Raw genomic sequence first — 26,517 nt, forward strand, 5'->3', positions numbered from 1 at the left:
TTGTAACAACGTAGCAACATGTGGAGGACACGATGCTAAGTGAAATAAGCCAGACAGAGAAAGACACATACTGTAGGGTATCACTTATACATGGAATCTAAAAAAAGTAGACTCATAGAGCCAGAGTAGAGTAGTAGTTGCTAGAGGTTGTGTGTGTGTGTGTGTGTGTGTGTGTGTGTGTGTGAAATGGGGAGATTTTGGTAAAAAAACACAAAGTTGGGGCACCTGGGTGGCTCAGTGGTTGAGTGTCTGCCTTTGGCTCAGGCCATGATCCCGGGGTCCTGGGATGGAGTCCTGCAGGCTCCCTGCAGGGAGCCTGCTTCTCTCTCTTCCTGTGTCTCTGCCTCTCTGCTTCTCTCATGAATAAATAAATAAAGTCTTTTAAAAAAGCACAAAGTTTCAGTTATGAGTACATTCTGAGGACTTAATGTATAGCATGGTGACTATAATTAATGATACTGTATTGGGGTGCCTGGGTGGCTCAGTTGGTTAAGCATCCAACTCTTCATTTTGGCTCAGGTCATGATTTCAGAGTTGTGGGATCGAGCCCAGTATTGGGCTCTGCACTGGGCGTGGAGCCTGCTTGGGATTCCCTCTCAACCTCTCCCTCTGCCTCCTGCTCCCACTCTCTCTCTCTCTCAAAAAATAAAGAAGATTCTCTAAACAAAATAATCAATACTGTATTGTATATTTGAAATTCCCTAGGAGAGAAGCTTATCTTTGTTTTGCTTTTGGATATATGTGAATTTTGTTTCCAGTTTGATTGAACTAAGAGAGTGGATATTAAGTGTTCTCATCAGGCACAAAAAGGTAACTTTGTGAAGGGATGGATGTGTTCACTAACTTAATTGTGGTAACTATTTTACAATGTACAGGTATATTAAGTCATCACGTTGTATACACTTAAAAAGCATGTTGTACAACTGCAATATGTATACTCTTTGTCAATCATACCTCATTAAAGCTGGAAAAAACCCTCAACACACATGGCATCTTCCTTGGGAAGGTGGCTGTCACCCCTCTTACCCTCCCTCACACACACTTGTGGGTAGAGTGCCATCTCTGGGTGCTCCAAGTGCCCTGAGCTTCCTCTATTATAGTACATGTCACCTTAGGTTATGTCTGTGTCTTCCACCCAGAGCTAAACCTACCTCTCCTCTGCTCACACACGTTCTGTGGCTCCCTATTGCCCTTAGGACAGATTTCCAGCCTTTCTGCCACCCTGTCCACTTTATCTGATCTCCATCCCCTACCCGCCCCCCCACCCAACCCTTAATAAGATCTTCAATCCTCAGCTCCAAATCCAGCCTGGTACAAGGCCTCCTCTGGGTCCCCCAAGTGTCCCCTCCATAGTTGCACAGATTATGGGTCTCCCCAGTACAGGCTGGGGGCTTGCTGCATTGCTGAGTCTGACCATTCTCTGGGCCTCCAGCTTTGCCCTTCTAGGGCCAGGCACGCAAGAGGATTCAGGGGATATGTCTCATTGCATCAGGCCTGGCAAGTGTTACTTCTAGCTCTGGCTGGGTCACTGTGGGAGCTTGGCCAGCTCCTTATCCTCACTAAGCCTCAATCTCTTCAACCCCAAAATGGGGGCTGAGGTGGCAAATGAGAAACTATAAGGTCCTTCTACATCTGCGCTTTTTTGCATCCCTTGCTTGGTCCACACCATCCGCTGGCCCTCCTTTCCTGCAAGAGTCTGAGATCCCACGCTGTGGAGTTCAGGCATTGGTCGCATGACTCGCTTTGGCCAATGAAAGAAGAGTGGAAGTGACAAAAGTCACTTCTGGGTGAGGATTACAGGGTCAGGGAGCAGAACTCTAATGGCCTCTGAGTGAGGATTACCGGGTCAGGGAGCAGAATTCTAATGGCCGAAGCCACATGGAGATGGGGTTCCCGTCAGCCCAGGTCCCTGTGTGGCCCTGATGAACAGATGGCCCCTGCCACCCCTTGATGGGCAGGTAGTGGGAGCAAGAAATGAACTTTGTGATTGTCGACCACAAGAGGTGTGGTCTTTGTTACTGCAGCAAAGAATGACCCATCCTGTTATACCGTCCATCTCTGCCCCTTGCCCTCCGCACCTCACCTCCTGTTCAGCCTGCCTTACCTTCCTCACCACACTGAAGAGACGTTTCCCTATTATTCACTTGTTTTCAATCTGTCTCCTCTCATGGTGGGGGGCCAGAATAATGGCCCCCTGAAGATGTCCACTGGAACCTGTGAATGTTCGCTCACATGGCCAAAGGGCTTTTGCAGATATGGCCTACTTCTCTTGAGATGGGGAGATGATTGTGGATTGAGTGGGTCTAACGTCATCACAGAGGTGTTTGTAAGTGAAGGAAGGAGACAAGAGGATCAGAGTCAGAGTGATGCCTTGGGAGCGGCCATGGCTGGCAATGAGTGATGGGGGGGGGGCACCTGGGTAGCTCAGCTGCTGAAGTGTCTACCTTACGCTAAGGTTATGATCCCAAGGTCCCAGGATCGAGTCCCACATTGGGCTCCCTGCTCAGTGGGAAGCCTGCTTCACCCTCTGCCCTGCCCTCCCTACTCTTGCTCACTCTTTCTCAAATAAATAAAATCTTTTAAAAAGTGATGCAAGGTCACATGTCAGCGAAAGCAGGTGCCTCTCCAAGTTGGAAAAGGTAGGGAAATATATTTTCCCCTTGTGCTCCAGATAGGAACGCAGCCCTGCTGACACCTTGATTTTAGCTCACCGAGCCGCATTTCAGATGGCTGATGTCCAGGACTGCAAGATAAACATTTGTATTGTTTTACTTAAGTCACTTTGTTTTAGCAGCGACAGGAGCCTGATACACCTCTGGCCCACTGGGACATCACCAGCTCCTGAGGCCAGGTGGTCTTGCTCCTGGGGGTCCCCTCAGCACCTAGAACAGCGCCTCACTCATAGTGGACGCTCAGTGGGTATTTGCTGTCCAATTGGAGGGCTGCACAGACTAGGAGCACCTGCCTTGGCCAGAGATGATTGGCTCAGAGGTGGACGCCTGACTCACGCTGCCCAATCAGATTCCCCGCGCTACTTCCACAGACACCTGTCAGTAGTGGTGGAGGAGGAGGAGGAAGGAGAAGGATGTTGTGTATGGCCCCTGGTGGTTGCCTTGTTAAAGCAATGGGATCCCTAGGAAGGACACCGAGACAGCACATTAGATCCTAGCGGGAACTGTCAAAACATAGGAACTAGAACCTTCCAGGGATTTTCCTCCAGCGTTGCCATCCCGGTGTCTTTTCTTTCCAAACAAGTGTCCAGATCCTGGGAAGGGTAATTATTCGGTCCAGCCTCATATGCTGACAGGAGGCTGCCTATTCTCACTTGCTTCGTGACCAAATCAACCTCTAGTTAACAGTGAACACTACGGGGATCCCTGTGTGGCGCAGCGGTTTGGCGCCTGCCTTTGGCCCAGGGCGCGATCCTGGAGACCCGGGATCGAGTCCCACATCGGGCTCCCGGTGCATGGAGCCTGCTTCTCCCTCTGCCTATGTCTCTGCCTCTCTCTCTCTGTGACTATCATAAATAAATAAAAATAAATAAAAATTAAAAAAAAAAAAAAAACAGTGAACACTACGCAAGTCCCGTATACCCGTGGAGTCAACCAGTCCAGTTGGAGCTATTAGCTCCATTTTACAGATGAGGAAACAGGCTCAGAGCAGTGAAGCAGTTTTCCTATAAAGTCACATCGCTGAAAGGAGTGACTGAAGCAGATAGGTAAGGCTAGGAAACACCAGAGGTGGGCGCCCAGCTGGCTCGGTCCATGAAGCATCCTACTCTCCTGACCTCGGGGTCAGGAGTTCAAGCTTCAGGTTGGGTATAAAGATTACTTAAGAAAGTAAAAAAGACAGGAGCGCCTGGGTGACTCAGTGGTTGAGAGTCCGCCTTTGGCTCAGGTCATGATCCTGGGGTCCTAGGATCGAGTCTCGCATCAGGCTCCCCACAGGGAGCCTGCTTCCTGCTTCTCCCTCTGCCTATGTCTGTGCTTCTCTCTGGGTCTCTCATGAATAAATAAAATCTTTAAAAAAAAAAAAAGAAGAAAGAAAGAAAGGAGAGGAAAAAGAAAGAAAAAAGACCCCAAAGATCATGTGCCCACAAAAGACTGGTTCTGGTTCCTGCCTACATTTGGGTTCTCAGGAACCTGGGGCACCTCAGATGTGCGTCTTGCTCTATTTTCTGTAAGATGTCTCTTACAGAAAATTCCCTCTTATCCTAAGCTAGCAGGAGTGGGTGCCTTGCATCCAAAAGAATTCTACGACTGATGTGCCAGAGCCACTCAGATTGGCTCATGGAGTGACTGCTAAAAATTCAGGAATTCCTTCAGCTTGTTCGTTGTTCAATCATCTAGAGCTTGCAATCGGACATGATGGGAGCATTTACACTGCAGGAATTGGCAGATGTTACTTACCAGGGCTTTTATTTTATCCCAGAGAGCCACTGTGTTTTATTTTATACCAGCACACCATGGGTCCTGAAATAACGCATAGGCAGAGAAAATCAAAGAGCAAGAGTGGCAGGATGGAGAGGACCAGGGGAAAACAAGAGGCCCTGGGGCCCTGCCCGGGGCTTCTCAGAGTTCCCTTTATCTGTTGTACAAACACTGTGTTGTACTGGAGCCAGCCCACCCGGCTGCTGAGATTCAGAACTCAAATGTCCTCAAACAGACCAGAAGTTGCTACTCCCCCACTTCCTCCCCTCAGAAGCACAGCCAAGGTTGGTCAGAGTTTATTGGAGGGCATGAGAGTCATAAAAAAAGAAAGTTCCAGGCTTCTGGTGTCTGTCAGGGTCCATCTCTCCCGTGTCCAAGATGGAGCAGGTGGCACTCGGGCATCAGTCCCCCATGGGCAGCCACAGGGCCTTGGTCCGTGCTGCCCGCAGCCCCAACTCTGGGCCTGCTCCCTTGGCCTCCTGATCCCAGGCCCGAGGGCAGCCTCTGTTCACCCACACCGGCTTCAGGTTTCCTGCTGAGGCCCACTCCACAAACTGGGAGCCCTGGTATGAGAAGGGGGGGGGCAATCGGCACTTCCATAAGCTTCTTGCCAAGCAACTTTTTCCTTGACAATAAGGACTATCACTGAGGGGCCTGACCCCTTGACCTAGGTTCTGTTGCTTACAATGCTCAACTGTCCCCGGCAGACCTTCCAGATGCTGAGGGAAACAAGGCTGACCTTTGTGGCTAGGGGATTTCCTCCCCATTAACAGCCCACATTCAAAGGAATGGGGCCTGCCTGATGTTCTTGGTGACAAGGAGTTCCCCTGTTACCATCAGAGGGTGGACTGTGGGCCTCTGGTTCTGCTATTGGGGTGTGGTCCTCAGCAATGGGTTGAGATGAGGTCTTTAGGCTAGACAGGATCCCAGGCCCTTGTTGCTATGCTAAGGAGATCCCCTTCCTTAGCAATGGGGCTCTAAAGGGGTGGGATCTCAGAACCTGGTTGCCAAGGAGTCTCTCCTCCTTAGCAATGGGAGCTTGGAGGGGGCATTGCTCTGCTTCCAGAAAAGGAAGAGACTGTAGGTGAGGTTTAAGATGCTGAAGAGACAGCACAACAAAGCGTACCTGTGCAGATCCGAAGTACCACAGGGCCTGGATGTCCTGGTGCAAGGCCAGGCAGCGGGTCAGGTGGTCCCGGTCTCCGGTCACCACGTTTACCAGGCCTGCTGGCAATAAGGTGGCCATATCCTAGGGGATGGGAGAGAGAGCTGTAGGGGGAAGGGTGTCAGAGACCCTGGAGGCAACAGTCTGGGTGAGGAATGAGCATCCAGGGAGGGCCCTTGAGGCTCCTGGAAGGAATGGGATCAGGATCATGACTGGCGAACGCTTGAGGCCTGGACAGAACAGTCACAGGGTCTATGAACAATGCGGGCTTGGACCACAGGGGTTGGGGTTACCGCGGTTACCAAGGGGGTGGGGCGAGTGCAGGCCTTAGGGCACCTTCCACCCATCTGCTGCCCCATGGACTGCTGGGAGCAGCACCAGGAAGGCAGCAATTGTACCTGGCAGACCTCCAGGGCGGGGATGGGACAGGCCCCGCTGGGTACCAAGACTACAGAGTTGCCGTGGGCCAGGGCGGCGGCCAGGAGAGACACGAAGGCAAGCAGGGGCCACTCGTCAGGGCACACAATGGCCAGCACGCCCAGCGGCTCCCGCAGCCGGAGCACGGGGCCCTTCAGCTCTGCCACCTGCAGGGACAAGCAGACGAGGTCACAGGCTAGGCACAGGAGCCTCATCATCTGCCCCTTTCTTCCTCTCCCCATCTTTGCTTCTCTGTAACAACTCTAATGATGATTCACCAGGTAACAAGGCAGAGCAGACTGGAGACAGATGGTTGGCTCTGCCATTCACCAGCTGTGTGACCTTGGGTGAGTTACTTAACCTCTCTGGGCCTCAGTTTTCCATCTTCCAAATGAGGCTAATGGTGTTTAACTCAGAGATTTATTGTTAAAATGAAATAAGTTAATGTGTGTAGAGGGCTTAGTACATGACCCGGTTGGTTTCTGTGTGTGTGTGTGTGTGTGATTTTTTTTCTTTAAACTTTATTGAGGGGCATCTGGGTGGCTCAGTGGTTGAGCACCTGCCTTTGGCTCAGGGCGTGATCCCAGAGTCCCCAGATCGAGTCCCACATCAGTCTCCTTGCATAGAACCTACTCCTCCCTCAGCCTATGTCTCTGCCTCTCTCTCTCTGTGCTTCTCATCAATAAATAAAATCTTTATTAAAAAAAACTTTATTGAATATAATTTTTAATTTATTTTTAATTTATTTTGAATATAATTTTTTAAAAGATTTTTATTTATTTATTCATGAGAAGCACACACACACAGGTAGAGACACAGGCAGATGGAGAAGCAGGCTCCCTGCAGGGAGCCTGAAGTGGGGATGGATCCCCAGACTGAGGATCATGCCCTAGGCCAAAGGCAGAAAGACACTCAACTGCTGAGCCACCCATGCACCCCTTTATTGAATATAATTGACATTCACTAAACCACACACATTTTAAAGAGTACAATTTGATAGTTTTTTTAAAGCAACTCTACACCTTGACCTCATGACCCTGAGATCAAGAATTGTATGCTCTACCGACTAAGCCAGTCAGATGCCCTCAATTTAATAAGTTTGGACATCTATCTGTATCTGTGAAACCATCACCACAATCAAGGTAATGAACTTTACCCCCCAAGATCTTCATCTGCACCTTTGTGATGCTTCCCTCCTGACTATTTGAACCCTCTCAGTCCTCAACCACTGATCTGCTTCCACTCACTATAGGTTAATTTCGATGTTCTAGAATTTTTTATTTTTTATTTTTTTATTTTTATTTTTTTTATTTTTTATTTTTTTTATTTATGATAGTCACAGAGAGAGAGAGAGAGAGGCAGAGACACAGGCGGAGGGAGAAGCAGGCTCCATGCACTGGGAGCCTGACGTGGGATTCGATCCCGGGTCTCCAGGATCGCGCCCTGGGCCAAAGGCAGGCGCCAAACCGCTGCGCCACCCAGGGATCCCTTTTCTAGAATTTTTTAGATACAAAATCATATATTCTGCACTATTTTTTTTTAATTTGGCTTTTTTTTTTTTAAGTTTTTATTTATTCATTCATGAGAGACACAGAGAGAGAGAGAGAGAGAGACGGAGACACAGGCAGAGGGAGAAGCAGGCTCCATTCAGGGAGCCCGATGTGGGACTCGATCCTGGGTCCCCAGGATCAGGCCCTGGGCTAAAGGCAGCGCTAAACCGCTGAGCCACCCAGGCTGCCCATTATTTGGCTTCTTTCACTCAGCACAGTGACTTGGAGATTCATCCACAGTGTAGGACTACTGAGTAAGAGGCTACTGTTATGAATGTAGCACACTCTATTTATTTAATTTTTTTTTTTAAGATTTATTTATTTACTCATGAGAGTCAGAGAGAGAGAGAGGCAGAGACACAGGCAGAGGGAGAAGCAGGCTCCCTGCAGGAAGCCCAGTGCAGGACTCGATCCCACAAGCTTGGGATCATGACCTGACCCAAAGGCAGACACTCAACCACTGAGCCACCCAGGCGCCCCACATTGTTTATCTATTAATCTATCAAACGACATTTGGATTACTTCAGCTTTTTATTTTACTTATTGTATTTATTTGTTTTAAAAATAAACTCTATGTCCAGCATGGGCCTCAGACTCACTACCCCCAAGATCAAGTCACATGGTCTACTGACTCAGCCAGCCAGAAGCTGCTAGATTGCTTACAGTTTTTAGCTACTGTGAATAATGCTGCTATAAAATTTGAGTGTAAATCCTTATATGGATTATATGCTTTCATTGTTCTTGGATTAAAACCTAGGAATTAGGGACGCCCAGGTGGCTCAGAGGTTAAGCACCTGCCTTCATAAAAAAAAAAAATAATAAATAAAATAAAATAAAATAAAATAAAATAAAATAAAATAAAAAGGGGGATCCCTGGGTGGCGCAGCGGTTCGGCGCCTGCCTTTGGCCCAGGGCGCAATCCTGGAGACCCGGGATCGAATCCCACATCGGGCTCCCGGAGCATGGAGCCTGCTTCTCCCTCTGCCTATGTCTCTGCCTCTCTCTCTCTCTCTCTCTGTGACTATCATAAAAAAAAAAAAAAAAAAAAAGCACCTGCCTTCAGCTCAGGGCATGATACTGGTGTCTTGGGATCAAGTCCCACATTGGGCTCCCTAAATGAAGCCTGCTTCTCCCTCTGCCTGTGTCTCTGCCTCTCTCTCTCTCACTCTGTCTCTCATGAATAATTAAATCTTTAAAAAAAAATCCTTGTATGGATTATATGCTTTCATTGTTCTTGGATTAAAACCTAGGAATAAGGGGTGCCTGGGTGGCTGAGGTGGTTGAGCATCCAACTCTCGGTTTCAGCTCAGGTCATGATCTCAGGGTTGTGAGATTGAGCCCCATGTCAGGCTCTGCACTCAGTACAGACTCTGCTTGAGATTCTCTCTCCCTCTGCCCTCCCGCTCGTATTCTCTCTCATTCTCTCCACCTAAGTCAGCCTCACTCCAAAGTCCTTGCTCTAACCCCTACCCTAGACTGCCACCCTGTCTGCTCATTCACAGAACACTCTCACCTGCAACACATGGCCTTGGGCCTGGGCGCGGGCCCCCCAGGCCCGAAGCTGCCTCACACTCAGCTCCACCTCCACCTTGGCGGCCTTGAACTCCACTCCATGCCTCTCCAGCCTCGAGGCTAGGGCAGACTCCCGGCGCTCCAGTGCAGTTGCCAAGGCCCACAACAGGGACGCCCGGGCCCCTGGGGACTGACTCACCCAGCTCGGGGTGGAGGGGAGACAGTGCAAGTTAGGGGTTAGCTTATTGGTCCTGGCTCTTTCCAGTTACCCTCCTCTGTCTGCTACCTCTGCCATGGGGCTCTGGCCCCATGGCCCAACTGCCTGGGGAAGGGAGCAAGGGTGTCAGCCTTGGCAGCTTGTATTTCATAGCCCACCAGTCCTCAGGACCCAGACCCCATATACCATCAGCCCTTGGGGGTCTCAGACCACCCTCTCTAATGCCCCATGACCTCTGGGTTTTCCCATGTGATTCCTTACCCAGGGGTAGCCTGGTGAGCGGCCTCCACAGCTCCTCGGATATCCTTGGCTCCACCCTCAGCCACATAGCTGTGGAGTTTGCCTTGTGAATCCTGGATGGGTCTGGAGCTTCGGGCCCCAGGAGCTTGGAATCGGCCCCCGATGAAGAGCCCATAAGGGGCTGTTGGGCTGGAGTGGGATGAGGTGTGGAGGTGGGTCCTGGGGCCTGGTCCACTCATACCCCATGCTCTACCCCAGTGACCCTCTGGGAGAGCACGGTCCATCATTTAGCAGAACTGAGGCTCTCATAGGCACAGGTGGTGGAGCCAAGAGATCCAGAATGCAATTCTGGGCAGCAGCCAGGGAGCCCTCAAGACAGTGTTACCAAACCCCCCTCCAGGCCACAGGGAGCCTGCCATAACTTCCCTTCTCCCCTTCCACATCTCCAGGGATTCTGGGAGTTGCAGCCCCTGGAACAGCTCACCTGGGTCCTATTTCAGGCCCAGCTGGCAGGGTTGAGGGGACAGCGAGACCAAAGGTGTCATAGTTCATACTCTCGGAAAAGTAAGCTAGCCGGCCAGGGGTTCCTGAGGGCCGCAGATACTCATATAGACCCTGTGAGAGGGGTAGTGTCAAAAGCACACAAGGTGGGCACAAGGTAGATAAAGGGGATGATGATGGGGCGGAGGAGGGGTTCACTCACGTCGAGGCCCCCGTGCCAGGAAGACCCGCTCTCCTTGCAGCCACCTGTGGGCACTTCAGAGTTTCTAAGGCCATGGGCGTTGATCCAGACTGTGCCCACCTGGAGCCTGGGCAAGGGGGAGGGGGTATGGATACCACATGAGCAGGAACAAAGGTATAGGGGCCTGGGAGTCAGAGCGGGGGTGGGCAGAGACTCGGAGAGAATGTGATGGAGACCTCAAGGGTGGAGAGAAGGAGCAGAAGCTTGGGCCCCCCCACAGGCTGCCTCTCATGCCTCAGTGGGTGCTGACTGACCCATAGCCCAGCTCCAGGGCCTGCCCCAGTCTCTCACTCCACACACTGGCACTGCCTCCTCGGGGCGTCCTATTGGCCATGGCCAGGGCCTCCTTTGCTGTGCGGAATCGGGAGGCTGCCACCACAGGCCAGGGCACCTGGAAGAGGTGATGATGGAGCTCAGGTGGCCTGGCCAGCTCCTCCTTCCAACACCCTACCCATTAGGGAACCGGCTAACAATCATCAGCAGCCCCCAGAACCAGCCCCCACTGGGGCCTCTGCAGGTGTGGTGTTGCTGCCCAGGTCTGGCTGCACATGGGTGGATAGAACAGGATCTCTAGGGCCCTAGAGGGCTTACCTCTGCCTGGCTACATGGGGAAGCCGGGAGCAGGTCAGAGACCAAAGTTGGGGGGAAGAATGGGCTGTCTGAAGGCACGTCACCAGCCTGAAACACCTAAAGAGAAAGAAACAGATCTACAACTTCACTTCCAATCTCTCCTCCCTCAGACCCAGGAATCAAGATCCCTAGCCTCTCCTCCCTCAAACCCAGAAGTCCGGCCCCCAGCCTCCTCTGTCAGACCTAGGAGTCCAGGTCACCAATCTCTTTACCCTCAGACCCAGGAGTCAGATTTCCCCCTTCCCTGGCACCTTGGAGTCTGTGACCTTTGCCCACCTGTGCGCCCTCACTCCGGGCCTCACGCACATAGCGCTGGGCCAGGTCATGTGCGGCAGCCCCTCGAGCCCCCATGTCCACAGCCCCATCCAGTCCTCGACCGGCCCGAAGCCGTGCCATCCGCTCCCGGAGCCGCCTCATTGTCTCATCCCACACAGACTCCTGGATCAGGAGCCTGAGACCCCCCTGTCAGGAGAAGGGATGTCAAGGCAGGTAAGGTCAGGGCCAACACTGAGGGGACATGCCCCCCACAGAGGGTTGAGACTTGGGGATGTCCACTGATCAGAGGAGGGTCAAGGAGGGATGGCTGGGGACCCCAGAGACTCACCAAGGCCCCACATCCAGGCAGGAGGCAGAGTTAGTGATTCAGAATGCAGACAGGTTGGAAAACTAGGGACATGCACACTCGAGAAAAATGGAGGGAATCTTTAGGAACAAGAGACATGGGCCTCCTGCAGAAACAGTAGAGCCAGGACATGGAGATTCAGAAATCCAAAGTGATGAGGAGTTCCACACATGTATTGGTGCAGAGAGAGAATATGAGACACAGAACCAAAAACTACAATCAATGGAGAGACATGATGCTTTGAGGTCTGGAGATGGACACGCATGGGTCCCAGGACTTGGGGGCCCACGATTGCACGGGCCTCACCGCGCTGCGGTCGGACCAGGCTGCATCCACAACACCCTCCACTGCAGAGTCCACATCCGCTGCCTCTGTCAGCACCAGCAGTGACTCGGTCCCCAGGGCCAGGCCCAGCTCGGCACCCTTACCTGCCAGGGTCCGCCGGAGGGCACGTCCTTCCTGTAGGACCCCCACCAGATTCAGTAGAAGGAGGGGCCTCCGGGCCTCCCAGCCACATCCTGTACCCCTCCTAACCCCGAAAATACCTCGACAGCTCCACAGAAGGCCACCTTCTGGACTCTAGGCTGGGAGGCTAGGACAGGGCCCAGGGATGCAGGGCCACTGATCACATTGAGGATTCCTGGGAACGAACCTAGCTCCCCTGCCAGCTGGGCCAGCAGAAGGGGTGTCGGGGAGGCTGGGGGCACGAGGACCACCACAGTACAGCCTGGAAAAAGTGGGCAGCTCAAAGACCCTGAAGTTTGGGCCCCCAGGCCCCTCCTCCCTCAGACACGGAAGTCCTCACCCCAAGTCCCCTCATCCCTCAGACCCAGGAGTCCAGTCCCCCACTCCCTCCTCCCTCAGACCCAGCCCATCAATTACCCACAGCCAGGGCAGGGCAAATCCTCCACATCATCTCAAGAAAGGAGAATGTGGATGACAAGATGAGACCGACCACTCCTGTAAGAAAAAATAAGAGGACTGGGACAGGTACTGCTAGGTCGTGAGGGAGGAAGGGGCTGGGAGCCAGGACTCCTGCTTCTCACCCATGGGCTCCCAGCCTGCCAGCTCCTCCTCCTGGGTGCATGCTTGGACTGCATGGTACTGGAGCAGCTGCTGGGCCAGTGGGACATCCTTGTCTCGAATCTCTCGAACGGCTCGCCCAGTAACCAGGGATTCCAGGGTCCAGAGCAGCCGCTGGTGCTTCTGGATCATCTTGGCCAGCCTGCAGAGAAAGCCAGGGGGATAGTCATTTCCCACTGCCCTTCCATCACACAGTCCCGGAACACTTCCTCTGTCCTTGGACTACAATCCTTATGATCTCCCGGGGCATCCCTGTCATTTACCAGGGGGGGAGAGCAACAAAGATTCATGGGAAATGTAGTCCAAAAAACACAAAGCCTGAGGGTGCCCTGTGATGATATGGGCCACCCGCCACCCCCAATGGTGCTGGGAAATTGAAGTTTAACCTCTAATCTCAGTCGTATTCTAGAAAATGGAATGTTTGTCTCTAGGTGGCCCAAGAGGGTGCTGGAAGATGGAGCCTCGATAAACCCCAGAGATATTCTGGGAACTAGAACTTCTTCATTACTAGTCCTGGTGTATGGATGTTTTCACTGCTAAAGGCACCAAGGCATGCTGGGCATAGGAGCCTGAGCTACCCAGTAACTCAGTGAGATATCGGGAAATAGAGCGTCCTCACAGTTTCAAGTGGGTGCTGGAGGATGAAGTCCTTTCCCACCTCCCATGGTCCACACCTCAATTCCATCACCTGATCAGATGCTGGGCCCGGGAAGCTCCAGGGAGTCCGCTCCAGTTCTCGAAAGCCTTCCCTGCCGCTTCGACTGCAGCCACCACATCCTCAGCCTGTGCCTGGAGGCAACTGGCCAAGCTCTCTCCTGGGGGGATGAATGGAGGCACCCCAGATGAGAGGAGTGGGGGGATCCCATGTCAGAACTGGAGGGGGCTCAGATTTCCAGAGCCCAGGTGTGCCCCAAGGCAGAAAAGCTTGTCCCCCATAATCAAGGAAAGGATCTTAGTAGAGAGTGATCTCAAAAAGCATTGACAGGCATGTAGAACGTAATTAGGATGACTGCTAACAGGAAGAGCCTTTTTTTCCCACTGGCTCCACCCTGCCTTCAGAGCAAAGGGAATGGGGGGTTGCTGGGAGGTAAGGCTGGCCGGGGATACAGATGCCTCTCTCCCCCTGGGGGTCACCTCATACCTGTGATGGGATCCTGGCAAGGCACTGAATTCCTGTGTTCTGGCTTTAACCACTTTCCACTCACATAGTGACCCAAGTGTCGGTCCTGGGTATCCAGCCAGGCCTGGGGGAGGTGAAGACGGTTTGGAAAGGGCTCTAGGAGGCTTATGGGGGAGCTCAATCCCCACCTAGAATCCTCTGGGAGGGGGATACCTGCACCCCTTTGCCCCCCTAATTCTTTTCCTGTGTAGAAGAAAAAGTATAAGATACATTATAATTTAAAATTCATCACATTAATCATTTTAAGTTTTTAAAAAGTTTAAAAAAATGTTTTAAAAAGGTTTTATTTATTTGAGACAGAGAGAGAGAGAGAGTGAGAGAGAGTGCAAGCATGAGTAGGTGGAAGGGGCAGAGAGGAAGAAGCAGATTCTTCACTGTGTGGGGAGTCAGATGTGAGGCTTGATCCCAGGACCCCAAGATCACAACCAAAGCCAAAGGCAGATGCCCAATCGACTGAGCCATCCAGGCACCCCTCATTTTAAAGCGTATAATTTATTAGCATTTAGTATGTTAACAACATTGTGCCACCATCACCATGATCTAGTTCCAGAACATTTTCATCCCCTCCAAAGGAAACTCGGTCTCCCTTCCCCCTGACACTAGTCCCTGGCAACCACTAATCTGCTTCCTGTTTCTCCAGATTTGCCTACTCTGGATTATTTCTCAGAAATGAAACCTTACAATCTGTGACTTTTTGACTAGTTTCTTTCATCCAACACAGTGTTTCTGAGGTTCATCCATGATTTGCTTGCATCAAAACTCCATTCCTGGGGTGCCTGCCTAAGTGGCTTAGTCAACTAAGCACCTGACTCTCAATTTCAGGTCAGATCATGATCTCAGAGTCTGAGATCAAGCTAGGCTGGAAGCCTGCTTGATTCTCTCTCCCTCTCCCTCTGCCCCTCCCGGCTCTCTCTCTTAAAAAAAAAAAAAAAAGGCTTCATTCCTTTTTTATGACTATATGATATTCCATTGTCTAGATAGGTCACATTTTGTTTATCCATTTATCACCAGTTAATGCATATTCAGTTTGTTTCTGCCTCTGGTTACTGTGAATAGTACTGCTTGGAACACGCATGTACAGGTTTTTGTTTGAACACCTTTCTTCACTTTTCTTTTAAAGATTTATTTATTTATTTATTTATTCATGTGAGACAGACACAGAAAGAGAGAGTCAGGGACACAGGCAGAGGGAGAAGCAGGTTCCCCGCAGAAAGTCGGATGCAGGACTCAATCCAGGGATCTGGAATCACGCCCTGAGCCCAAGGCAGACACTCAACAGTAAGCCACCCAAGCGTCCCAATTTCTTTTGGGCTTATGTACCCAGGAAGGGACTTGCTGGGTCATGTATAACTTACGGAGGGACCACCAAACTGGGTTCCATGGTGGCTGCACAGTTTTACCCTCTCACCAGCAACATGTAATGGCTGTCCTACTGACTTTGAAATGTGGCTTAATAAAACCCTTTCTCCTCCATGGAGAAATGACCTCAGGTCAGGTTTCTATTTCTCAGGAAACCTGAGACAATTCAGCTGCATTACCAGTCATCAGTGACCCCTGTTGGTCCACCACACCTGACTAGGACAATTGAGAACACGCCATAGGTATCAGTGGGAAGCCAAGGCATTGGGGCTTTCTGGAGTGCTCTGCATTCCTGGGATTGGGCACATACCTTGTCACAACCCTGGAAGCATTGCCCGTAACACTGTATCAGGCAGTTATCAGGTCCTTTTTTTGGGAGGTGGGGTTTTTAAGCCAGGTGGCTTATGCATCCAATGGTGTGATGCCATTCCCTCCCCCCTTAGCAGTCATCACTTTGAGGAGTGATATGGACAGAAGAAACAGGCCTGCCAGGCACAGCTTATTTGGCTGTTATGTGTCTACCTGAGCCCAAGGCATAGCACAAAGGCATGGTAAGCCGGCTATGAAGTCCCTAGAGCTACAAATTTGAATCCTGGCTCTGGTACTATTGTGCAACCCTAGCCAGGGTGTTATAATACCCTGGCCTTGGCTAAGCCATCTGGAAGATGGGGATAATCACAGCCCCTCCCTACTTCACAGGGCTCTGGCAAGGATTAAGTGCATCAGTGCACACAGTAAACTCAGAGCAGCACCATGTAGGACTTCCTCTTAATCTTACTGCACCTAGCCTTCCATGTCTGCTCCATGTTTCTCCCCTTGATCCTGTCTTCCCTAAATCCTGGAAAAATCCAAGGCACACTTTCCACTTTTTCCTTCTACAATTGCTCTCTTCTTAGCATCCCAAAGCCACATTCTCCCAATTTTCCTCTTACCCTGCCAATTGGTTCTCTCATTTTTCTTTGAAGGAAAATGGTGAGTCAGAAGTTTCAAATCCAAATACCCCCAGAGAGGGTGCCTGGGTGGCTCAGTCAGTTAAGTGTGCCTTCAGCTCAGGTCATGATCTCAGGGTTCTGGGATGGAGCCTGGAGTCAGGCTCCCCGCTCAGCAGGCGGGGGGTCTGCTTCTGCCTCTTCCACTGCCCCTCCCTGTGGCTTGTGTTCTCTCACTCTCTCTCAAATAAATAAAGTCTAAAAAAAAAAAAAAAATCCCCAGAGAAAGACACATTTTTGAAACAGTTGGGGATGTGTGAATCTGAGTTGGGCATTGGAGGATATTAAAGAATGACCACTAATGTGAACAGTGAGAAATAGCTAGGAAGGGGTGCTCTGGGTGGCTTAGTCAGTTAAGCATCCAAATCTTGATTTCAGCTTAAAGCTGCGAGATTGAGCCCCTCATTAGGCTCTATGCTGGGGGTGGAGCCTGCTTAAGACTCTGTTACTCCCCCTGCTTGCATGCTTGCTCTCTGGTGCGTGTTCTCTCTCTCTCAAAAGAAAAAAAAAAAAAAGGCTAGATAGTTATGTCATGAAATGAGCCCTCATGTGTTACAAATGGGGATTCAAATATTTCTGGGAAACTAACATGACATCTGGGATTTAAATCATTCCAGAAAAAACAAAAGACAACACTGGATCAAATGTTGGTGATTCCTGAAGCTGAGTGACAGGTAAGAAGTAGTTCATAGTATTAAGTACCCTGCGGAAGTTTGTAAACTTTACCTGCCCCCTGCCAAAGAAAAACAAAACCCTAAAACAATGTCCACAGAGTCCTGGCACGACATGTTAGTGTGAGAAGAGGGGCTGGTGGAAACTGGGAACACACGATTTGTCTAAAAAGATAGTCACTATTGAATCCAGATGATTTTTGTCAGGGAATGTGAGCCAAACATTGCCAAATTTTGGGATTTTATTTTCAAAAGAAGCTGGAATCTGGATGTTTGCAGGGGCTTGACCACTAATTCACATTTAAAAAAATAAAGTGCAGGCCAAAGAAAACAGTTTGTTGGTTGGCTCTGGCCCACACACTCTAAGTCTGAGACCTTTTCTTGGGAGGTGGTGTGGGAACTGTGGGCTGTGGAATCCCAGGGTTCAGGTTCCAATCTCAGCTTCATCCCTTTTAAACTGTGTTGAGTGTGGGCACATTACTTATCCTTCTAGGCCTCTGTGTGCTATCACTAAAATAATAACAATAATCCCCTCTCACAGCTGTTCTGGGTATTAAATGAGATCACACTGTGCACAGAAGCTGGCACAGAGAGGGCACCCAGGAAATATAAACTACGATCACATTATCCCTATTTCAGTATATTCCATCTCTAGCCAACCTCCAAGTGTGAGAATTGTCTGTTCTCTATCCCAGATCCTTACTCTCACTGTTCAGCTATCTTTCTACACTGGGGACTCCCAGGTCCCTGTCTCCAGAGGTGAAGACACAAGCCCAAGTAGCATGTGACTCCTGCCTGAGGCTGTCCCCGGGTCCCTCACACTCTCACCTTGCGCTAATAAAGCTCAAGGCCCTTCCTTGGAACCGTTGCCCTCCTGGGTTCATTACTGGTGGTAATTGCGGTGGGGAAGGGGGGACAGAGACAGCCAGACCCCAAACATTGCTTTGCCCTCTCCACCCCCCACACGGCTTCTCCTCTATCTCTGCCTGAGGTGCTCCTATCCATCACAGTCCGCTCCAGGCTCTGGCCTCATCTTCCACTTGGACCCTTGTTCCAGCCTCCTCTTCTCTCCTTGAAGAAAATCCTAAGGGGGGCACCTAGGTTGCTCAGTGGTTGAGCGTCTGCCTTCGGCTCAGATCGTGATCCCAGAGTGCTGGAATCAAGTCCAGGCTCCTGATGGGTGGGTGGGGGCCCTATTTCTCCCTCTGCCTGTGTCTCTCATGAATAAATAAATAAAAATCTTAAAAAAAAAAGAGAGAGAGAGAAGCCTAAGCTGCTCATTCCGGAGTGCTAGGAGACCCCGGGGGGGGGGGGAGGTTTCAGGAGAGCCCCTTGGGGGTTGGGGTGGATTCTGAAGGGCCTCGATAATTACAGAATGCGAAGCACCCTACTCATCCACAGGAACTACAGAGGTTCTGGGGGACCCCAGGCATCACAGGAGCCTCACGAGGACTTGAAGAGGCCCTGGAGGATCATGGGAGCCCCTGAACCCCACGGGGATATTCGGAGGGGCTGCGGGTGATAACGGTAAGTTGTGAGGTATCCTGGGGCTCCTAAGATCCTAAGAGCCCCGCAAGTATTGATGAGGGCCCCGATGAATCACGGGGGCCCCCACGGGAGTTCGGCGGGGTGGGGCGCAGGAGCCACAGGAAGTTCCGAGGGATCACAGGAAGACTATGGCGATTCCCAAGGTCCCTGGAAAGAGCGGGGGTGCCCCACAGGAATTCCGAGTCCTGGAGGATCACGGGAGGTTTTGCGGGGGCCCTGAAGAATCACAGGAGCCCCTCCCGGGGCTCCGAGAAATGGGGGAAACACCGCCCTGAGGTCGGCGCAGGGGGTTCGAGGGTTACCCCGAAACAAGGGTGAAGAGGAGGGCAGCCGCAAGGGATCAAGGGAACGCCCTTCAAGGGTGGGTCCTAAGCGGTGGCCGGAGTCACAGGAGCCGAGAGGGGCGGAGCTGCTGGGCTGCCGCGGTGGGTCACGGGAGTCCGCGCGCAAAACGAGACCCAGAGGCCTGCGGAGGGGGGGTGGGCAGCGCCGAACGTCAGGCCCTCACCAGTGCGCATGCGTGGCTCTCAGGCACGGGTCCGTACTCCAGCGTGGCGAAGATCTCTCGGGCGCTGGGCCGTGCACGCGTCGCAGCCATCACCCGGGCGGGCCGCTTTCCACCAAGGAGTGCGGGGCGCTCTGCCCAGAGGAACTTTGAGGTCGAAGGGCGGCACCGCCCCCTCCAGCCCAGAGGGCGGGGCTACAGGAGATAGTATAATCCCGCCTTGGGTCCGGTGACCCCGCCCATGCGCCCGAGCTGGGAAATGTGGTTTGGAGCATGCGCAGTCCTCAAACCGAGGCGGGGCGGGCAGCGGGGACGGGACGGAAATGTGGGTCCCTTGCAAGTAGGAAGGCGCCAGATTTAGAAGGGCGGCCGTACTGGTGTGTCTTCTTTCCACTCTGTTCATATTGAGAGCAGGAATTTAAGCTTTTCGTCCGAAGTACCTTTGCTAGAGAATCTAGTCGAGCTCTGGGACGAAGCGATAGTTCAGAAATCAGAAGGGAGTCTTTAGGATGGACACTGATATTGAGGTTTTAAAAGTGTGCCAACCTGAACTGCTCAGTAGCTTGGCAAGATGTGTGGAAAAGAGAAGTATGGCTTTAATCGACACAGGAAGTGTGGCATTCAGATTTCTTTTTGATTGGTTGAAGTGAGGGGCGTGCCTTCAGCCTTAGACTATGATTGGTCGGGACGTAATGAAGTTGTAGGATTGACGTCTGAGCCTTCGCCGTAGACGGAAGCGTGGTTTGCCCAAGCCCTTGGTTACAGACTGCAAGTTTGGCTGTCACTTACAAGTTTAGCACATAGGACTTAGAGAGCATCTGAAACTATTGACTCCCAACAGATTGACAACCGTATCTGGGCTGAGTGGAATCATAGTCTCAGGCCGGATTCTTAGATTTTCATACAGAATAGTGGGTGTCACGGGAGACGGTTGTGCGTCTGGCCGCAGGCCACAGTTTGATCCCGGCGAGGCTTTCCGCGCCACGTCGGGGTTGCTGAGGACGCCTAGGTCTCTTCCTGTAGGGCCATGGCGGACTCGAAGCTGCTGGTGCCGGAGCTGAGCGAGGCAGAGAAGATGGGTGTTGAGACCGCGCGTTTCGAGGAGCTGCTCCTGCAGGTGCGGAGTGATGGGCTCCTGGGTCTCTGAGTGTTCAGGGGAGGTGTGTGTGTGTGTGTGTGTGTGTGTGTATGCACGCACATATGCACATGCATGCCCGCGGGTGCTCAGAGATGGAACTTAATGCCCAGAACGCACTTACTTGGGATTGTGGGTTTGCTCAATTTGGGATTGTGGATGCGTAACTTACTTGGGATTGTGGGTTTGCTAGGCTCTGGAAGAAATGCAAGTGGGCCTAGGGTTGTTCTCAGGGGTCCCCAAAGGAGGAGAGGGACATGGTATGTTTTATTCTTCACACATCTTATATGCATAAACTTTTCTGTTAAAACTTTGAAGAACAAATGAGGGTCTGATAGCACAGACGCCATGCCTGAAGGTTGTTGTTTACCTTTACACAGGCCTCCAAGGAGCTCCAGCAAGCCCAGACAAGCAGACCAGAATCTACACAGATCCAACCTCAACCTGGTGAGAAAGGCAGAAACCCAGAGAGAGAGAGGGATGGAGTCTCAGAGAGAGGTGGACAAAGACTGGGGGCAGGGGACACAGAGGAGGCAAGAGAGAGGCACAGTAATGGGGTACAGAGGCCTTGGCAAGGGCTTGGGACAGAAATCCAGAGAGAGCAGGGAAGGGACCAAGATCTGAAAGAGAGGAAGAGGAGCAGGACAGGCATAACTAGGAGGACAGAAACACAAAGAGAGAGAGAGATCCCAGGGGTGGGGTAGGGAGCTGACCCAGAAAGCAGAGAACAGATCAAGAGAAAAATGGAGACTGAGGAGGGAAAGGCTGGAAATCGAGATGCATACAGACACTCAGGACAAACCCATTTCTACCAGGTTTCTGCATAAAGACCAACTCTTCCGAAGGGAAGGTTTTCATCAACATCTGTCACTCTCCTTCCATCCCTCCTCCGGCTGACATGACTGAGGATGAGCTGCTTCAAATGCTGGAAGAAGACCAAGCTGGGTTTCGCATCCCCATGAGCCTGGGAGAGCCTCATGCCGAACTGGATGCAAGTCAGTGCCCTTGGAGGACCTAGGGATCTAGTTCCCTAGATCCTTTCTTCCCGAGGATCCAAGATCCAGGACTCTCCTTCCTCAGGACTCAGAAATCTGGCCCTCCTGTCCTTATCCTTTTCCCTTGACATATACTTAGACTCCTGGGCTTCCAGTACCTTCTGTGTGGGGCAGTCCTGATTCTGCCCACCTGCCCAAGCTGGCACTTCTCCCCTGCCCTACCCCATGGTAAGGGAGAGCTGGGCAGGTGTCGGACCAGCTCTCAATCTTGCTCCTTCACCTTTCTTCCCATCTCTATTTCTATGCCTTGACTCACCTGTCTCGCTTGAGTTTGTCTCAATATGCTCGTTTTTTCAACTCACATATGTCCTCCGAAGCCTCATGGGACCAAGCTTTGGGTAGTGCCCTTGAGACACTCCTAGTCTTAGTTGAGGGTGGAGGAAACAGATGTGATTGCAAGATGGTGTGATTTGTGCTGGTCTGGAGGGGGTGCTTCACCCCATACCTTGGGGGGTCAGGGAAGGCTTCCTGGAGGAGGAGGCATCAGATAGAAGATTTGAAGGCACAGGAGGAGTTCATCAGGCCAAGACAAAGAAGAGGTTTCTAGGCAGAGGGGATAGAGAAGTCCAGGGGTTGGAGAGTGATTGAATTAGGTTGGTCAGTAATGGAGAGATAGTAGAAGAAATTTAAAGGGACCAGGTACCTAAGAGAGGAGTGAGCATCTCTCCAGGTGGGGAGAGCAGACCACATGGGCCCTCCAACACTGCACCACGCAGAAGGACACTGACCTTTATCTGTAGCACTGGAGAGCCATGGGAGGGCTGTGAGCAGGGAAGGGGCGAGGTCAGCGCTGGGACGTGGTGGGAAAGGACCCGAGAGGAAGAGACAAGAGTGGTATGAGTCAGACTTGACAAGTGCGAGTCTTGAGGCCTTACTTTGTAATTGTCTCCGGGTCTCCCTGGTTCTTGCGGCTGCTGGCCTTTACTAGTTTAGCCTTGTCTGTATCCGGCGGTGGGGTTCCCTTGGAGGGCTGGGGGTCTCACCCCCTTTCTCTCCCTACAGAAGGCCAGGGTTGTACCGCCTACGACGTAGCCGTCAACAGCGACTTCTACCGGAGGATGCAGGTTGGGGGCGGGGCTGCGGGTGAGGCCTGGGCCGGGGCCTCTCCCTCCACCCGGAGCCCTCCCGCAGCCTCCCTGTCTCACTCCTAGAACAGTGATTTCTTGCGCGAGCTCGTGGTCACCATCGCCAGGGAGGGCCTTGAGGACAAATACAGTCTGCAGCTGAATCCAGGTGAGGGGCGGGGCCTGGGCCGGCGGGAGCTAGGGGGGCGGGAGCAGCTGGGGGGCGGGGCTTGGGAAAGGTGGGGCTAGGGTAGGCGGGGATTTTCTTGGTCCCTAGGCTCTGGACGACTGGGAGAAGGGGAAACTTTCCAAGGTTGGGGATGGGGCCGAGGGTGGGGCTGGCCCAAGAACCAGATAAGGGGCAGGGTCTGGGTAGCCAGGGGGCGGAGCCAGGAGCATCTCCAGGGGACAGATTTTTTTTTGAGAATACCCTGGGGGTGTGGCAAGGTCCCTGGCTGCCTCGGAGGGGCGGAGCCTTTCCCTGGAAGCTCTTGCTATGTCAGACCCCCTATGGAAGCGAACGAAGGGAACCCTTAACCAGTGCCACCTTTGACTTTGAGCTTCCTACCCGCAGAGTGGCGCATGTTGAAGAACCGGTCTTTCTTGGGCTCCATCTCCCAGCAAAATATCCGGTCCCAGCAGCGTCCTCGGATCCAGGAGCTGGGAAACCTGTATACTCCTGACTCCCTGAGACCTGAGGAAGGGTGGGCCTTCCGTGGGTTCTCTCTCTCCTGTCTCTCTCTCTCCCCGTAGGAAGCAGTATCCTGGGGCTCTGGGGACCGGGAGAAGCAGGACTCCCACTGAGAAAGTCCGGCAAGGCAGCGGGGCTCATAGGAGGGAGAAATTTCGGGAAGGATTAGCCCCGGCAAGGACCTGGTCTGCTCTCCTCAACTTTGGGTCTTGTTTCTCCTCAGCCCCGAAAAGCCTCACCTGAACCTTTGGCTGGAAGCCCCTGACCTCCTCTTGGCTGAAATTGACCTCCCCAAACTGGTGAGTGTATGCTTGGCCAGTGCTGGGGAATGAGATCTAGAAGGGTCTGGTGGTCTCTGAGGGGGAATGAGCGGGGCCCCCTGTCACACCTGTGTGAGACTGGTTTAGCCTTGCCCCCTGAGCACAGCTGTCTGCCCCATGAGTCTTTCAGGCTGACTTCTGGAGCTGCCCTGAGGGTGCCTGGGACACTCTAAGTCCTCAGCCATGGGGACTTGTAATTCCTATCTCTCACCACCCTTCTCCTGGGAGATTGGATCCTTTATTTTTATTTTTTTATTTTTTAAAGATTTTTAAAATTCATGTATTAATGAGAGAGAGAGAGAGAGAGAGGCAGAGGGAGAAACAGGCTCCATGCAGGGAGCCCGATGTGGGACTCGATCCTAGGTCTCCAGGATCATGCCTTGGGCCGAAGGCAGGCGCTAAACCGTTGAGCCACCCAGGGATCCCAGATTGGATCCTTTAAATATGGCATCCCAACACAGGAGTCTTTGGTCCCTGGTCTGTATTATTTTTGTCCTTTTGCTGGGCAGGGAAGGGTGGGCTTATTTCACTATATTCCCAGGATGGAGCTCTGGGGCTGTCTCTGGAGATTGGGGAGAACCGCCTGGTGATGGGGGGCCCCCAGCAGCTTTACCATCTCGATGCCTATATTCCCCTGCGGATCAATTCTGAGGAGAGCAAGGCAGCCTTCCATAGGAAGAGGAAGGTACCTGGGGAGATAGGGGGAGGTGTGCAGGGAAGTGGGGGCACTGGGGAGGCCCAGACTCCTGAATCCTCCTTCTCTGTTTCTCCTGCCTCTCCTCAGCAATTGATGGTGGCCATGCCTCTTCTGTCGGTGCCTTCTTGACTGTGTTTCTTTCCGTGCTTCCACGTCGAGAAGAGGCTGGCAGTGGCTTCTCTAAAGTTGAAATAAAAGATTTTTGCCTTTGTTCTGTGTCTGGCTAGGAATATGTGGGGAGTGGGAGGGAAGAGGGACATGGGACTGTGTCCTGGAGTCATAGAGAAATCACTGCCCTGGCTATGGCCTCAGCCTCTCCCCTCTAGATCCTCTCTCTGGCCTCCTGGCCTCCAGTCTCTCCCCTTGTATCCCACACAATCCCAGAGCTAACATCCCCTCTCCTCTTCAGGTCACCTCAGCCTAGCACCCAGGGCATGTTTGGTGTGGCCCTCTTTATGCCCTTTTTTTTTTAAGATTTTTTTTTTTTTTTTAATTTGAGAAACAGAGCACAAGCAAGAGGAGGGGCAGAGGGAGAAGGAGAAGCCGACTCCCGGCTGAGCAGCGAATCCAATGCAGAGCTCTATCCCAGGACTCTGAAATCATGACCTGAGCTGAAGTCAGACACCCCTATGCCGTATTTATTCCCACTCTTCCTCTCACTCACTCCCATCACACTGAAGGGTATCCCATTTGTGTTTTACATCTTCTCTTAGTTTCTGCTGTTCCCTCTACTCGGTGTTGTCTCTTCCAGTAAAACCCAGGAAACGTCGAATTGTCTTGCCCTTTCCTGAGTCTGTATGGTGATCTGATGCATGGCATCATCATCTCTACCCTCTCCTACCTCTCGTCCTGACAAGCTTCCCATTCCTGGGATGGTGCTTTCACATCACCATCACACAAACTGTGTCCCACTTCCTGACTCTGCAAGTACTGTGGACGCCCCCTCCCCTGCCTCCCAAGTCATCCCTTTCAGTGAGCTTTCTCTGATCTCCCCGGGCTGAGTTAGCATCCTACTCCATCAGTGTCTGGTATCCACTGTTACTTCATTGTATGTATGCCCCTGTGGTGTGATGACGCTTTAGAGTTAGTAGGAACTCAGTGAATGTTGCATTAATCAATGATTGACAACTCTCTCCTTCCATAATGAGTACTGGGAGGATAGGTAAATGGAGGAGCCTCTGTAGTAAATATTGCAAGAACAGCGAGATCAGTGTGGTTAGAACAGACTGAACTGGGTAGGGAGGTAGGGGTAGATGGTGAGGAGGTGAAAAGGTAGGGCTCAGATGGACCTGTGAAGGAGCGAAGTGGCGCCGTGTCCACCAGAGGGCGCCTTGCAGCCTCAGCCTGGTGTCTCAGAGAACTACAACTCCTAGCAGCCCTCGTGAGCGTGGCTCTTCCGAAGCAAACGGTGAGGTCCAGTGGCCGCTGGGACTTGTAGTTCACACAGGGACCCTCCGTGGGAGGCCGAGGAACTCATTCTCAGGTCCCCAAAAAAGTATGAAGCTGGGTCCTTTCCGCCTTCTTCAGTCTCCATGGTGATGATTCCGACGAAGGCCCGGGATTTGGCAGCGGCCGGGGCTCCCCTCCTACTCCCTCCTCTTCACCATCTGCTCCACCTTCACACCTGGCCCGGAGCCGCGGCCGCCGCCTCCGCACCCGTGCCGGGAACTCTGCCGCCACAGGGTGGCGCTCGTGGACGGCTCCGCGGGCTACTCCTCCCTCAGACCCAAGAGTCCGGGTCTCCAGCCCCTCCTGCCTCAGACCCTGGGGTCGCAGCCCCCAGCCACACCCTCCCTGAGAATCCGGGGATTTCGCAAACAGGCAAAATTGCGAGACCCAGAGACCCAAGCGGGGACAAGGCGTGAAACGGGAGGCCGTGGTGGGCAGTGCCTGCCGAGCCACTGGGTCCGTGGCGCCCGCCTGCCGCGCCGGCTGCTCCCTCCCAACCCCCTTGAGGGCTTATGCCACATCATGAAAATTTAATCCCAAATGCATTTGCGGACCGACTCAGGGAGGTGGTGAGGAAAGCAGCGCACCCTCCTGGGGCTTGGATCTGGAGGGGAACTCAGCGCTGGGGAGCATGGCTGGCTGGGGTGGCGAAAGGAGCAGAGGCAGGACCTGCCTGTCCGCCAGAACCCGAGAAATAGTCTGGGGTCAATCCCCAAGGGGCAGGGCTGGCAGAGACGGAGTAAGAGGGCGGGGCCAGCCCCCAGCAGGAGGGGATACAACGGGGGGGGGGCAGAGAAAGAACCTGGGGTGTGGTGGAGACTGAACTCGGACAGATTCCAGGGGAAGTGGGCAAAAATTAGGGCAGGGACAGATCCCAAGGGAGGGGTGAGACCTCAAGGGGCAGGAAGAGTACTCGGGAGAGAGGGACAAACCCCAAAGGGCCATACAGATTCCAGGGTGGTTGTTGGGAATTATGGGGCTCGCTACTGGGGTCGGGTGTGGAACTATCAGGGCTGGAACTTAGAGGGGAAAGAAATCCAGGACGAAGGAACCGGGGAGGGGGGGCATGCACCCCGAGGAGAAATAGAACTGGAAGGGGATAGAATTTTAAAAAGATGGAAACAGGTGAATGAAGTCAAGAGGGAAGAAACCGGATGAGGGAAGAACTAGAGGGGACGATGGGTGGATCGAAATGCGGGTCGGATTTCGGGGGGAGAGGGAAAGAATCCCCTGAATGAGAAAAGCA

At 52.5% G+C, this 26,517-nt stretch overlaps 2 protein-coding genes across 4 annotated transcripts; one reads left to right on the forward strand and one right to left on the reverse strand.

Moving 5' to 3' along the window:
- Positions 1-4,710: 4,710 nt before the first annotated feature.
- Positions 4,711-19,165, reverse strand: ALDH16A1 (aldehyde dehydrogenase 16 family member A1). The gene is made up of 17 exons (XM_041744632.1): positions 18,864-19,165; positions 13,750-13,852; positions 13,297-13,423; positions 12,572-12,750; positions 12,408-12,485; positions 12,071-12,252; positions 11,832-11,984; positions 11,180-11,365; positions 10,865-10,960; positions 10,528-10,664; positions 10,235-10,340; positions 10,016-10,146; positions 9,553-9,720; positions 9,076-9,277; positions 5,994-6,179; positions 5,557-5,679; positions 4,711-4,993 (listed from the first exon to the last, which is right to left on the reverse strand). Exons 1-17 carry the CDS (start codon positions 18,951-18,953, stop codon positions 4,832-4,834), a joined length of 2,409 nt encoding a protein of 802 aa, XP_041600566.1. The 5' UTR covers positions 18,954-19,165; the 3' UTR covers positions 4,711-4,831.
- Positions 18,559-24,032, forward strand: PIH1D1 (PIH1 domain containing 1). Of its 3 annotated transcripts, none has more exons than XM_041744642.1 (10): positions 18,559-18,716; positions 19,884-19,977; positions 20,376-20,442; positions 20,811-20,990; positions 22,053-22,114; positions 22,202-22,283; positions 22,689-22,818; positions 23,029-23,104; positions 23,667-23,810; positions 23,910-24,032. In XM_041744642.1, the coding sequence occupies exons 2-10, from the start codon at positions 19,888-19,890 to the stop codon at positions 23,949-23,951; spliced, it is 873 nt and encodes a 290-aa protein (XP_041600576.1). In that variant the 5' UTR covers positions 18,559-18,716; positions 19,884-19,887; the 3' UTR covers positions 23,952-24,032. The 3 variants fall into 3 exon arrangements, with proteins under 3 accessions (XP_041600576.1, XP_041600574.1, XP_041600573.1); XM_041744640.1 differs by lacking the exon at positions 18,559-18,716 and adding an exon at positions 18,779-18,892; XM_041744639.1 differs by lacking the exon at positions 18,559-18,716 and adding an exon at positions 19,070-19,237.
- The last annotated feature ends 2,485 nt before the right edge of the window (positions 24,033-26,517 follow it).

Source organism: Vulpes lagopus, chromosome 2 (assembly GCF_018345385.1).
Source record: "Vulpes lagopus strain Blue_001 chromosome 2, ASM1834538v1, whole genome shotgun sequence".
NCBI classification, from domain to species: Eukaryota; Metazoa; Chordata; class Mammalia; order Carnivora; family Canidae; genus Vulpes; species Vulpes lagopus.

Excerpts from the sequence above, each read along its gene's own strand:
- ALDH16A1 (XM_041744632.1), bottom strand. The coding sequence starts at position 18,953 with ATGGCTGCGACGCGTGCACGGCCCAGCGCCCGAGAGATCTTCGCCACG. Across the intron at positions 12,253-12,407 it reads TTGCCCTGCCCTGGCTGTGG|GCTGTACTGTGGTGGTCCTC; the intron begins GTAATTGATGGG and ends CACTTTTTCCAG. Across the intron at positions 10,341-10,527 it reads GCCCTGGAGCTGGGCTATGG|GCTCCAGGTGGGCACAGTCT; the intron begins GTCAGTCAGCAC and ends CCCCTTGCCCAG.
- PIH1D1 (XM_041744639.1), top strand. The coding sequence starts at position 19,134 with ATGCGCAGTCCTCAAACCGAGGCGGGGCGGGCAGCGGGGACGGGACGG. Across the intron at positions 19,978-20,375 it reads TCGAGGAGCTGCTCCTGCAG|GCCTCCAAGGAGCTCCAGCA; the intron begins GTGCGGAGTGAT and ends ACCTTTACACAG. Across the intron at positions 22,284-22,688 it reads CAGTCTGCAGCTGAATCCAG|AGTGGCGCATGTTGAAGAAC; the intron begins GTGAGGGGCGGG and ends TCCTACCCGCAG.